The 13,764-nt window shown below is 43.2% G+C and overlaps 1 protein-coding gene across 3 annotated transcripts in view; it reads left to right on the top strand.

The window, feature by feature from the left end:
- Positions 1 to 13,764, top strand: part of LOC136632773 (carnitine O-palmitoyltransferase 1, liver isoform-like) — a 56,376-nt gene that overhangs the window by 20,865 nt on the left and 21,747 nt on the right. For all 3 annotated transcript variants that reach the window (XM_066607923.1, XM_066607921.1, XM_066607922.1), the window contains exons 2-7: positions 445 to 608; positions 3,964 to 4,103; positions 4,483 to 4,654; positions 7,051 to 7,152; positions 9,022 to 9,159; positions 11,260 to 11,337. In XM_066607923.1, the coding sequence (XP_066464020.1) occupies positions 468 to 608; positions 3,964 to 4,103; positions 4,483 to 4,654; positions 7,051 to 7,152; positions 9,022 to 9,159; positions 11,260 to 11,337 (771 nt within the window). In that variant the 5' untranslated portion in view covers positions 445 to 467. The remainder of the gene's footprint in view (positions 1 to 444; positions 609 to 3,963; positions 4,104 to 4,482; positions 4,655 to 7,050; positions 7,153 to 9,021; positions 9,160 to 11,259; positions 11,338 to 13,764) is intronic.

The raw sequence follows: 13,764 nt of genomic DNA, 5'->3' as shown, positions 1-13,764 counted from the left end.
GTAAACTTTTAACTGTGAGAAGTATGGGTACTTGTACACTGGCAAACCTTTTAAGTGATGCTGTCCTTGGAACGATAAACATTGGGACGACTGTTGAGTGCGTCTGCGCCCGACAGTTATCCTGTATAAAGCTATCCTTAGGTCTGTACAGATATTCAGAATGTTCTCATTCACTTTCAGCAGAGAGAGACCTTTGAAATGAGACAGAGTAGACTAAAAAGTTGCAGAACTTTTTGTTACACCATGAGCAACTTGCATAAATCCAGTAATAAAGACGTGGACCCCATACAGAGTTGGCTTTAATGCTTTGTAAAGTTTCATCTATTGTGAATGTATTCTGCATTCTTGTACATGGCACACTATTCCAACCAGTTATGATTGGTTAGTATAAGTCATATGAACGTTCAGATTCCATAAGTGTAATGTTTTGTTCTCCATTTGTAGCTTGGGACTGAAGTGCCACCAGAATGGCTGAAGCCCACCAGGCTGTGGCGTTCCAGTTTACAGTTACTCCAGAAGGTATCGACCTTCGCCTGAGCCATGAGGCACTTAAACAGGTCTACCTCTCCGGACTGCGGTCGTGGAAGAAGAAACTAGCTCGACTCAGGGTGAGTAATGTGATCTCTGCAGGTAATGTGCATTATAGCTTCAGCAGGTGTGTAAATGGGGCTCATTCACATGATTGTGGACTAGTTTGACCTTGACTAATATGGGGCTCTAGTCTGTAAGGAAAGGCTGTTGTCATAGTGATCTATTATGCACGTGGCTTGGGAGTAATTTGTCCGCACTGACTGCTTCATGGATACAGAAATGTACGATGAGAAAGAGTTCAGAAAAGTGCTTCCTTCGGCTAACTCTCCTGTCTCCTTCATAACACCACATTACGGACCAGAAATACAAGTAAGGCCGACTTTCCACGGCCAAGGCTGAATATCGCTAGCCGACAGGTCTCCTAGATGCCACTATTTAAATACCACGAGTGGAGAATCACTATGGTTCTCCGCTCGTGGACGCCAGCGCTGCCCTTTCTATAGCAACTCTATGGAAAGCTTTGCAGAGCATGATCCATGAGCGATTTATCACCCGCAGATCATCGCCCGTGGACAGGCAGCATAAATTGTCCACTGCACTTTCTATATCTGACCCATTCGAAAGTTAAATAGTTGTAGCAAAGTTGATTTTTCTCTGGGAATCCACTAGAATAGAATCTGCAACCCAAATGATGTGACAGCATTAGAGATGAGCGAGCATACTCGTCCGAGCTTGATGCTCGTTCGAGTATTAGGGTGCTCGAGATGCTCGTTACTCGAGACGAGCACCACGCGATACTCGTCTCGATTAAACGAGCACTGACCATTGAATTCAATGGAGCCGGCAATACAGCCGACTCCATTGAAAGCAATGGGCTGCCTGCGTACGCGGGATGAATTGTCGGGAAGGACTTAAATATATAAGCCCTTCCCTGCAATTCATCTAGAAATGTGTAAAAATAAAAAATATATATATACTTACCTTGTCCCGGCAGAACGATGTTAGCCCATTGAATTCAATGCAGCCGCAATACAGCCGACTCCATTGAAAGCAATGGGCTGCCGGCGATCGCGGGATGAATTGTCGGGAAAGGGTTAAATATATAAGCCCTTCCCTGCAATTCATCCAGAAATGGTGTAAAAATAAAAAATATATATATACTCACCTGGTGCCGGCAGGCTGCAGTTCTCCTGAACTGCTCTGAACAGCTGTGAGTAATATTGAGCAGCCGGGGATTTAAAATCCCCGCCTGCTGAATAAGATGCCTCTGATTGGTCACAGCCTGACCAATCAGAGGCCAGCCCTCACTCACACCCATTCATGAATTCATGAATGGGTGAGTGAGGGCTGCCTCTGATTGGCTCAGGGGCAGCTCTCCTGCCCCTGAGCCAATCAGAGGCAGCCCTCACTCACCCATTCATGAATGGGTGTGAGTGAGGGCTGGCCTCTGATTGGTCAGGCTGTGACCAATCAGAGGCATCTTATTCAGCAGGCGGGGATTTTAAATCCCCGGCTGCTGAATACTACTCACAGCTGTTCAGAGCAGTTCAGGAGAACTGCAGCCTGCCGCACCAGGTGAGTATATATATATTTTTTATTTTTACACATTTCTGGATGAATTGCAGGGAAGGGCTTATATATTTAACCCTTTCCTGACAATTCATCCCGCGATCGCCGGCAGCCCATTGCTTTCAATGGAGTCGGCTGTATTGACGGCTCCATTGAATTCAATGGGCTAACATCGCTCTGCCGGGACCAGGTAAGTATATATATATTTTTTATTTTTACACATTTCTAGATGAATTGCAGGGAAGGGCTTATATATTTAACCCCTTTCCGACAATTCATCCCGCGATCGCCGGCAGCCCATTGCTTTCAATGGAGTCGGCTGTATTGACGGCTCCATTGAATTCAATGGGCTAACATCGTTCTTCTCTGCCACAGCTGTTACAGCTGTGGAAGAGGAGAACGATCGTTATGCTGACAGTGCGGGGGGGTCTCACTCTTGCCGCTATTGTGGCTTAATAGTGGGACCTGGGAACTTGAGATACAGCCCAAAATGTAGCTCCTCGCCTGCCCTATTCGTTTCTGTGTCGTTTCCATCACTTTCTTGTGTTTTGCAGATTTTCACAAATGAAAACCTTAGCGAGCATCGGCGATATACAAAAATGCTCGAGTCACCCATTGACTTCAATGGGGTTCGTTACTCGAAACGAACTCTCGAGCATCACTGAAAGTTCGACTCGAGTAACGAGCACCCGAGCATTTTGGTGCTCGCTCATTTCTAGACAGCATCCTTTAGTGTGGCAAGTATACATGTATTTTATTTAGAGATGAGCGAGCATACTCGGTAAGGCGATATACTCAAGAGAGCATCGTCTTTTTTGAGTACCTGCTGGCTCGTCCCTGAAGATTCGGGGGGGGGGGGTTGCGGAGGGGATTGGGAGGGAGAGAGAGAGGGGGATCTCTCTCACTCTTCTCTCCGCCGCCCCCGACCCTCGTGGCCCCCCCGAATCTTGAAGGACGAGCCAGCAAATACTCAAAAAAGGCTAGACCTCCAATGCCCCTACTTGAGCATTGAACCACCCCACACCCAATAAGACTGCTACTATCCTTTTATACTATTGCTGAGCAATACCTCCCCCATATGGCCGATATTACTAACTCGGCTATGTGGGTGTTCATGATTTTTTACCTTTAGAGAGGTGGAGATACATACATATCGATCACCACTACTCTTATGATGCCAGGCATAAGATTTTACTGACGCCGTAGTTACCATCTTCTAGGTGATGGGGAGAGTACCGTAGGCTATCGTCAGTACCTTATTTGTAGGTGCTGAAGATAGTACATAGCCTACTATAAGTGCGTATGTACGTGACTTATGCAATTACCCTCTGCATCAGTCTTATCGGATACGGATTTGTTTGTCCACTGTTACTGGTCAAAAAAACCCATATTTTTTAAACTTCACTAAATAAAAGTTATGTTTTAAAGGGGTCCTTCTCAGTGACACTGTAATGGATCCAGTCACATCTAGATTGTAGTGAATGGCCTGTCAAGGCAATACTGTAACACAGGTGTCATGTATGGGGACAGGGACATAGATCTGACCCCATGTGCTTCCATTAGGAGGTTTATGGGAGTTGGAAGTAAATATTCTTTTCATTCTGTGGGATATATAGCTGATGATATTCTGGGTTAAATATCTAAGACTCCACTCTGATCATTGCAAATGTTTGGCAGTGGGCTTCAAGCAGCTTTATTCTCAAAGCAGAGCTCCATCGAGAAGCCGCACGATAGAGACTTGAGAGATTTAGGGATAGCTAGGTAGATCGCTGACAGATTGTTGAATTATGCTAGATCTATAAAGAGATATAGACACTGTTGTAGTGGCCTGCTCCTAATTCTTCTACAATGTTCTCTCTATAGAATAGTTTCATCACTGGAGTTTATCCTGCCAGTCCTTCCAGCTGGCTCTTCGTAGTAATTGCAATTATGGGGACCATGTATGCCCGTGTGGACCCCTCCATGGGCATGATTGGCAAAATCAAAGAACATCTGCCTGTAAGGTATGTATTCATTGCTGAGCTTTATTTATTGTTGGAACTTATAATATTGAATCATCTACAACGCAATCTGAAAATAAAATTGCCACATAAATTGTCCTTTTGCTCTCATATTGTAATCACTTACTTATATCAATGTTACAATCACACAGAGAAATTTTAATTAGGGTCACACGCACGGGAAGAAATCGCAGCATACTCCATTTTCCTGCAGATGTCCTGCACGGACGGGGCTCAGGGCGTCCCCTACAGACTACTACTCAATGGGTGGGCAGTCTGAGACAGACATGCTTACTCCATTATAGCATTTATAGTCACTGGATTCTACTTGGTGATGTTGTGGTTTGGGCATTTTTCATGTTTTCCTCTCTTTTCTCTCCAGTGGCTACTTATCCCACCAAGGGCAGAGTATTGTTAGCGCCTTGCTCTTCTCTACAGCCCTATGGTTTGCACTCATCATGACCATGCGTTATATACTAAAACAGCTCCTGTCGTACCACGGCTGGATGTACGAGCAGCATGGCAAGATGTCGGCCACCACCAAGTTATGGCTGGTAAGAAGCATTGCTTTTAGCAAACAGGTTCATCTTGTTGGGAAAACTTCTGTTAGTCTGAACTTTAAGCTCTTTAATGAATGGCACTGGGTGTGCCCTTTCTGTTGGTCAATGTTAGTGAGAGGAGGGAAGTGTCAGAACAAAAGGAGGTCAGAGTGTATGAAGAACTGTTGTGTTATCACTAAAGATGAGCGAGCGTACTCGGAAAAGCACTACTCGCTCGAGTAATGTGCTTTATCCGAGTATCGCTGTGCTCGGGTCTGAAGATTCGGGTGCCGCTGCGGCTGACAGGTGGGTCGCAGCGGGGAGCAGGGGAGAGCGGGCGGGAGAGAAGGAGAGAAAGATCTCCCCTCCGTTCCTCCCCGCTCTCCCCTGCAGCTCCCCGCTCCGCGATACTCGGATAAAGCCAATTACTCAAGCCCCTTAATGACATGGCCTATTTTGGCGTTGAGGACCAAGCGATTTTCTTGGTATTTTTCCATCTCCATTTTTCAAAAACCATAACTTTTTTATTTTCCCATTGACGCGGCCGTATAAGTGCTTGTTTTTGCATGGCGAGCTGTAGTTTTTATCGGTGCCATTTTTGGGTACATAGACTATATCGTAAAACTTTTTTTTATTTTTTATGATAACGGAGAGAAAACGCATCAATTCTGCCATAGATTTTTTATTTTTTTTTACAGCGTTAATCATGCTGCATAAATGACACACTACATTTTTTCTGCGAGTCCGTACGGTTACAACAATACCAAAATTGTTATATTTTTTTTTAGGTTTTTACACTTTTTTGCAATAAACCCCCCCTTTTTTGGAAATCTTTTTTTTTCTCTATAGCTGCATTCAAAGTCCTGTAACTTTTTTATCTTTCCATGTATGGAGCTCTGTGAGGGCTTATTTTTTGCGAGACGAGCTGTAGTTTTTATTGGTACCATTTTGAGGAATGTACGGCTTTTTTGATCACTTTTATTGCATTTTTTTGGAGGCAAAATGCTAAAAATTAGCATTTCGCCTCTGTTTTTTAGCGTTTTTTTAACGCTTTTTGTCATACAAAATAAAAAGCATGTTCAACTTTTTGTACACGTCATTACGGATGCGTCAATACCCAATATGTGGGGTTTTAATTTTTTCTCCCCTTTTTTATGCTAATATTAGAAAAAGCATAAAAAAGGGGTTTTTTTAACATTTCTTTTGACATTTTTCTTTTTTTTACACTTTCCTTTTCTTTTTTTTTTACACAATTTGAGTCCCTCTGAGGGACTTGCAGCACTGTGCCTATGATCGCTGTCATAAGGCATGGCAGAGCTACTGTCAGTCTGGAAACGCTGACAAATGGACCAGGAAGTTTTCACTCGCATGCTTTTCTGATCTGTTTGCAAACATTTTGGGATCCACTTTGCTGATAGCTTCTTCATGTTCAAATGTTCGTGGATAATGACACAAACACGTTCACCAGAAATCCCCATGATGTCTGCTATTCCTTTAGCTGAAATTGTCCGATTCTCCAGTAGGAGGTTGTGCACAGCATCAACGATCTCCGGAACAACAACCTCTCTCGGTCATCCAGGACGTTCCTCATCATTGGTGCTGAAGTGGCCCGTTTTATATTTGGCAAACCAGTTCTTAACTGTAGAATATGAAGGGCATTGATCCCCCAATGTCTGCGACATATCACCATGAATATCCTTCACGGACTTTCCTTGCAGAAATAAGAATATTATCACTCCTCTGCTCTCATTTGCTGTGAATGTCGCCTTAGATTCCGCCATGTTTTTTTCCCGCGTGCCTAGATCACTGTTGCCATAAGCTACAAACACAACATTTTGAAAACATATATTAGACACATAAGGCTTTCATGTGATGTAACATTCGTTACCATAGAAACAAAGAACAACACAAAGCCAAAGACTTATTAGCAGCCCCTCCCACAAGCATAAAAATGATTGCTCATCAGCAGGGAGATGTGCAGCCAACTGGGGATAGCTGTATGGGAACGAAAAATGATATTAATGATCACTCATGGCCATTCTAGCGATTCTGTCATGTCTGCATACTTTGTAAAGTGGCGCTCAATAGAGCAGAACAATTACTGTACAGAGTAAAAACTAACTGAAAAGTAAAACCAGCAAGAAAAGTAGATACAAAACACTGTGTGGTACATAGATGACGTGTTGCACTTGTTAGTAATAATCAGAGTTGGAGTGTCACTATAAATATATTGAATCATCTACCTATTGACATCTTAAAACTTCTAGAGTTTTCTTATGGCAACCAATCCTGTAGTGCCCACATATGTTTCCCTAGTAGAATGATTGAATAAGTCTGCATTACTATGTCAGTGGAGGGTAGAGACATACCTTTATTGTGTTGCTTACAGGTTTTTTTTTCTTTTTTGTTAGACATTGGTGAAGATTTTCTCTGGCCGTAAGCCCATGTTGTACAGTTACCAAGCATCACTTCCTCGCCTTCCTGTTCCAAAAATTAAAGACACAATGCAGAGAGTAAGTCCAGAATGACTAAACATACAGTGGTTTTCCCAGATACAAGATTAATTTGTTCTGGGGCGACCTTTGTTAGTTGATAACATTGTAACTTGAGACCTTTAGGCAGGGTTATCACTGGGCGGAAATCTCACAGTTTGGCAGCAGCGAAAAACTGCGAGATTTCCGCCGGGAATCCACTGCTTCAAAACCCGCAGCACTTAGCCACGGGTTTTGAAGCGGCCTGGCCGCACACTCTTCCGCTGCGGCCAGCGCTCCCATAGAGGAGAGCACGGCAGCAGCAGAAGAAAAAAAAATTAACATGCTTTGCCGCGGTGGATTAGCTGTCCTGTGTGGACGAGATTCCTGAGAAATCTCATCCACATGGCTGGCTAATCTCAGGATTAGCGGCTGCAAGTGGATTCGCTGTGGCGAAATTTCGGACGGAATTTTCACGGCAAATCCGCCCAGTGTGAACCCAGCCAAACTCTTTGAAAAACTAGTAACTGGTTCCGAAGCACCAAAATGTCATTTAAAATTACAGAAAAAATGAAGGTCTAAAACATCTAAGCAAACACTTAGGCCGGCTGCACACGAACGGATCGGATTCTGCATGCGGGAACCTGCATCAGAATCCAACCCTGAGCCTGGTTAGCGTCCACACGTACTTGTATCTATCTGTACTGCGGATGGTCCAGCAGGACATGCGCTGTACAGATTTTTTTTCCTCGTGCCGTCGCTAGGCGATGTCGCGGAATCTGCTACCTTTCCGCAATGTCAAATGTGGAAGGGCCTTGGGTTGGACGGCTTCCATTAACTTTAATGGAAGCCATCTGTGCAGAATCCACACTAAAATAGAACATGTTGCAATTTTTCCTCCACTCACGGATATAACAATTTGATTCCACGAGTCTCCAGGAAGAAGCGCTTTGCCATAGCATGTAACGAATGGTATTTGCTGCAGATTCCGCAAAGCAAATGCGTTTGTGTGCAGGTGGCCTTATACAAGTAAAGTAAGTCTTTACACATAGAAATCAGAAAGAACTGCTGGAAGCTGTAAATCACTTGCTATGTAGATGACAGGAGCTTCTCCAGGGTCCTGTACTGTACACACAGTATACCAGAAAAATAACATGGAGTCACCGTCACCTGATGCCACAGGAGCAGCTCAACCTGGCACAGGTAACAAGCAGCGCAAGATGTAGTACTGTAGTATACTGCAGATAGTCGCCACTGTACAGACAATCAGTCCATGCACTTCAATATTACCAGTGAAATGCCCATGCTGATTGGCTGGGTAATGCATGCGCTACAGTTTGGCAGTGTCCGTGGCATGGTGTGATAAATGCTGTTTATTACATTTGTCCAGGAAAGACTATTGTACGGTGAAAATATTGGAGCAGATTTATGAAAGTGTCTAAAAAGAAAAACTGCCTTTTGTTGCCCATAGCAACCAATTACAGTGCTGCTGTAGTAAAGTGTTCTTGTTTTAGGCTGTTTCATAAATCTGCCCCATTGTATTTTGAGAGACCACTGGTCTATGTTCTCGCTCACAGTGGGTAGTAGTGGGTCTTCTTTCTTCATACACATCATGGCCACAAGTTGTCTTCACACCCACTGCCAATGGGCAATTAAAATAGTACAACCACGTCCTCATCCTACGAGGACAGTAGAGCAGCCATGCAGCTGTAGGCCACACAGTGAGAGTTATCAATATAGCAAGAAACAAAATTGAAAGTGATACGGAGAAAATATCCGACTACCATAGTGGTCAGGAATAATATTTCTACTGTCTCCAGTTCATCTGTGGATCGAACAGCTAGTTCTGAGAATGGATATACTTGATGGAATAAGTAACTTCGTAACCTACATTTTAAACCTTATCTGTAGTATTTGGAATCCGTGAAACCACTGATGAACGATGAGGAGTACAAGCGGATGACGGGGCTTGCCAAAGATTTTGAAGTTAAACTGGCACCCAAGCTGCAGTGGTACCTGAAGCTGAAGTCTTGGTGGGCATCTAATTACGTAAGTACTCTGAAAGTTTTTTTTGTACAACATATTGTGGTGTGCTCTTCTGAAATCTGTTCAGACTAGATCTCTGTAATGAAGTATAGGACTCTCATGTTGAGTCAGCTTTCACATTGCGTCTTTGCGATTAGTTTGACATATGCACTGGGAAGGTTCCTGGTGTATATGTCAAATGGATTAATGAGTCCCCATTGACCGGATGGAGGTCCCTTTGCTCTACTTTCAGGTGGTATTTGTTGAGTATACCCTTTTTTTGTGAACGGAATAGAGCAGCAGACTGGCTTTTTCATCCAGACATATCTTGTAAAAAAATGTATCCATTAAACTGATTCCATAAGTGTCCTTGGGTGATGGAGGCCACTGTCTGGCTTCAGTTACAGGCATCTTTTTGATGGATGCGTTGCGAGCGTTTCAGAGCTTTTTATGACCTATCGATTATATGTTTGATAGATGCATGTGACTGATGCCAGTGTTAGGGACAGTAGTCCGTGTGATAATCACCCCTGTGCTTTCACACAAGAGCAATGGCCGCTCAGTGAATGGACGAGGAGCGGGCTGGGGATCGCTTTGGTCACCCGCCTCATTCACAGTGAACAGGCAGTTGCTCATATATAAAAACAATTCTAATTGCCAAAGGCAAAAAATAGCCATAGGCTATATCTCCTAAATATAATATAAATACTTTATTATTCAAAAAAGACAACATTGAATGATATTTAAAATACAAGGACAGATGTTTGTAGCAATGAAATCAATTAGTATCATGTGTGCATATACACACCAAAACACAGGCCTGGATGCCGACTTCCAAAGGCCTATGTGGAAATTAATATGTCAGCACTACCAAAACCCTATTAAAATCTAATCTATACCCACCGACATGTTTCACCTTGCAGTGTCCTCAGGGGCAGCAAAAAATCAGGCCTATGCTTTAGTGTGTATATGCACAATTACTAATTGATGACTTCTGGTCAAATTTTTCTTGCTACCATCATGTACCCCTTTATTTTAAATATCATTTGATGTTGTCTTTGGCCTTTGTGAATAATAAAGTATTTAGATTATATTTTAGGGCATATTACCTATGGGGATTTTTTTGCCTTTGGCAATTAGAATTGTGTTTGTATGACCTGGAGCAATCCTAGGGCAACTTCATAATATGTTCATATATGAACAACTACCTGTCTACACTGGCCAATCATTATACAGTTTTTATCCCTCCCTAAACTGAAAAACAAATGATAAACAAAATAATTATTGTTTATTGTTCAGTTGCTGGCAGCATTTAGGGCTAATTCCCACAAACAGATTTCTGCCGCATTTACCGCGGCGGTATCCCGCAGCTATTAGGTTCTATTGAGCCTAATAGCTTTTCTGCCTACAATGTTCTTGCTGTGGAATTATACCGCAGATTTCTGCAGCGTAAAAGAAATCACAGCATGTTCTATTTGCTGCGGAAAAATGCACGGCCAGGTTCCATTATAGTCAATAGAAGCCGACCATCACGCGATACTTCCGCTGTGTGCACAGTGGAAGTATTGCGAGAACACGCGTCACCGCCCACTGCCGGCAGGTCATGCGTATGTGTGCCGGTTCGCCGGATGCGACTCTTATGGCGGATACGGAGAGCTGAGTATTGGGTTCTTTGTGGGGCGCCGTGTCAGACTCCACTGCGATATTCCGCTGGCGGAATCCGCTGTGGGCAGGCGGCCTTGCACCAAATGGTTGTCATTCAGATTCCCATGATCCAGCGAGAACCTGAATAATTTTTGTTCCGTGTAAAAGGGACCTAAGGCATCTATCAAATCCTCTGTTAAACGTATACATTGGAAGCTTGTCCTGGCACAAACCTATAAAGAAGGCTAATAATTCAATGTGAAAAGAGCCTCAGGGTGCTGTTTAATGGGCACCATTAACGCTCGTGTTGTATCACTAGTTGCCGATCTGTACCTGCACTTACAGGTTCAGCCTGGCAATTGTTGGGAGACCGTCAGTGCTAACAGCAGCGGCTAGCACTCGGGTATTGATTGCTTTCTAAATTAACTCCTTAAAATGTAATCAAATAAAACAATTAGCACAGCTTTCCCTCTTTTGTAGGTAAGCGATTGGTGGGAAGAATACATCTACCTGCGTGGAAGGGACCCCATTATGGTAAACAGCAACTATTATGCAATGGTAAGTGCGTGGAGTGCATGAAAGAGGGGGTTAATTCTTTAAACTTTTATTTGGCCACAATATCTACCTCTTGCAGTTTTAGAGCTTATTCCGACGTGCGTATATCGTCTCATCTCTTCCAACTCTATATTACGCGAGCAGATAACTATTGACCGAGTATGCTGGCAGCAGCTCTCACATGTGCTGATTGGTCTAGAGAAGCAGATAATCTATATGTATTTGGCCAATCTAATGTACATGCACAAGATAATACTAGCCACAGACTCTTGAGTATTGGAACTAGTAGTCCTAGCACAGCCAGCTAGGGCATGAGTGCACAATATAAAAGTTGAATGAAGAAAGCAATCACCCTGCCTTGTAGGTTTCCTTACGGAGTGTGGCCTGAGCTGTGGTTCATTGATTGCAGGGTGAAGGGTGTTACTTGCGCTCCACCCAAGGCGTGGTGCAGGAATGTAAGCTCTTACGGCACATACCTGGGGACTGGAGGTTTATTGAAAATCAAATCTGGCACAGTGACAACTTTATAGTATTTGGGTTTAGAAATGATATTTTTCTCATTAGAGTTGATTTGGTCGCACAATGTTGTCTCTTTAATACTACATTTTAAAAACCTGGATCTTAAATTATTCTTGCTTTATGTTGTATATTTTGTTCTATAACTTCTACTGTTGAGAGAATAAATTACTGTGTATCAGAGGAATGGGTTATAGTCATTTTCTACATTACATAGGGTTCCTTTATATATTCTTCTGCAGTAAGCCCCTAAACACCATGGTGGTATGGCAGATCCGAATTTGTGCCATTATTTCTCAGCTTCACAGCTGGTTTACGCTCTCTGGAGGGTTGATGTAGATATGAGTAATATGGCTACTGCACTGACAGAAACTATAGTGGGATCTTTTAAAAGCCTTAAGCCCAATTTACACACGATTATTGCTCAAAAGTCGTTCAAATGTTTGCATATGGGCGATAATCGTTGTGTGTAAATGCTCCCATCATTTATTTTTCACCTGCACAATGATTTTACGGTGAGCTTAAAATCCATTTTTCAGCCAGAGAGTAGATAACACAGAACACACGCTGTGTTCTGCACGGGGGCAGCTGATTACACTGTATTCAGCTGACAGTCCTTGCAAGAACAAAGGAGCTTATTGCAGAGCTCAGACCACTTGCTGTGTTCCGCAAGCAGCTCCAGTAGGCTCGTTTACATGCTAATAAAGTGATAATGGGCATTGTACTTTATACAAAATGATCACTAGAACTGTCAATCTTTGAATCCTTTGAAAGATTGTCTTTGCGTTTAAATGAGACTTTACTACTTTATTATACTGATATAAATCTGCCTTTTCACTTTTGACTCCCTTCAGATAATTGCTAAGTTGTGGAGGCTCTAACGGGGGCTATTGGAGGAAAATACAGATCCCGTATTCTGCCCCTGGAATCCCCTCTGGTTTAACCCACATCTTTCTCATTCTTTCACACTCTGGAGTGCAATCTATTAGGCAAATGTGGTGATTAAAGGGGTTTTCCAGGCTATTTTTATTGATGATCTATCCTAAGGACAAGTCATTAATAGTTGATTGGCTGGGTTCCGCCACTTGGGGCTCTGGCTGATCAGCTGTCACTATCAAAACACAGGGTATAGAGCCTAAGCAGATAGCTCCGATCCTTGTGTAGTGGCTGATGATGGTAATTGCAGGCACAGCTCTTGTTGATTCTAATAAAAGTTGTGCCTGCAATTACTAGTGCTAGACACTAGCTTGATTGCTTTCATTTGGCTCTGTGTGTGTGCCGTCTCATAAATATGAATGGGGATGCACACGCACAGAGCTGGAAAGAGTCAAGCTGGGTGCTGTGTGTGTGCACCAACTTCACGGAGATACAGCGCTGGAAGAAAGCCTGTGCTACATTTTTGCAGCAGACGCAATGCTGAATGGGACACAAGTTAATGGTTTAGATTCTTCTGTAACTAATTCAATACGTTGACTGCCCTTAATGTGGAGGGCTTTGCAGCTTATCTTATAGGGTCATACTCCTCTTATAAAATAACAGCATATCACTAGGATATACCACCACTTTATGATTGGTGGGGAACTGACCTTGTTTTTTACTGCCAGCCCTCCTGAGAATGAAGGGGCCACCGCACTAGTTTAGCGCTGCTCGCCTTTACTGTGGCCCACCCAGCCACTCGGCTGTGCAGGTAACTTTAGCACCAGCCCATTTATATAAATAGCTTTGTACTTTAGTTCCTTCACAACCAGTGGCCAGGAGTATCGTAGCGCAGGGAAAACATAGAAAGAGGTTCAGCACTAAACTAGCGTTGTGGCCCCTTCATTCCCAGGAGAGGTAGTGGTCTTAAAAGTCATATGTTCTACCAGTATGCCATTGTTTTATAAGATGGTGATAAACCTTTATAAGGAGATTGCA

The sequence above is a fragment of the Eleutherodactylus coqui genome, chromosome 6 (assembly GCF_035609145.1).
Source record: "Eleutherodactylus coqui strain aEleCoq1 chromosome 6, aEleCoq1.hap1, whole genome shotgun sequence".
In the NCBI taxonomy this organism is placed as follows: domain Eukaryota; kingdom Metazoa; phylum Chordata; class Amphibia; order Anura; family Eleutherodactylidae; genus Eleutherodactylus; species Eleutherodactylus coqui.
Note: the sequence above shows the minus strand (reverse complement) of the source record. Positions and strands in the feature narration are given on the sequence as shown.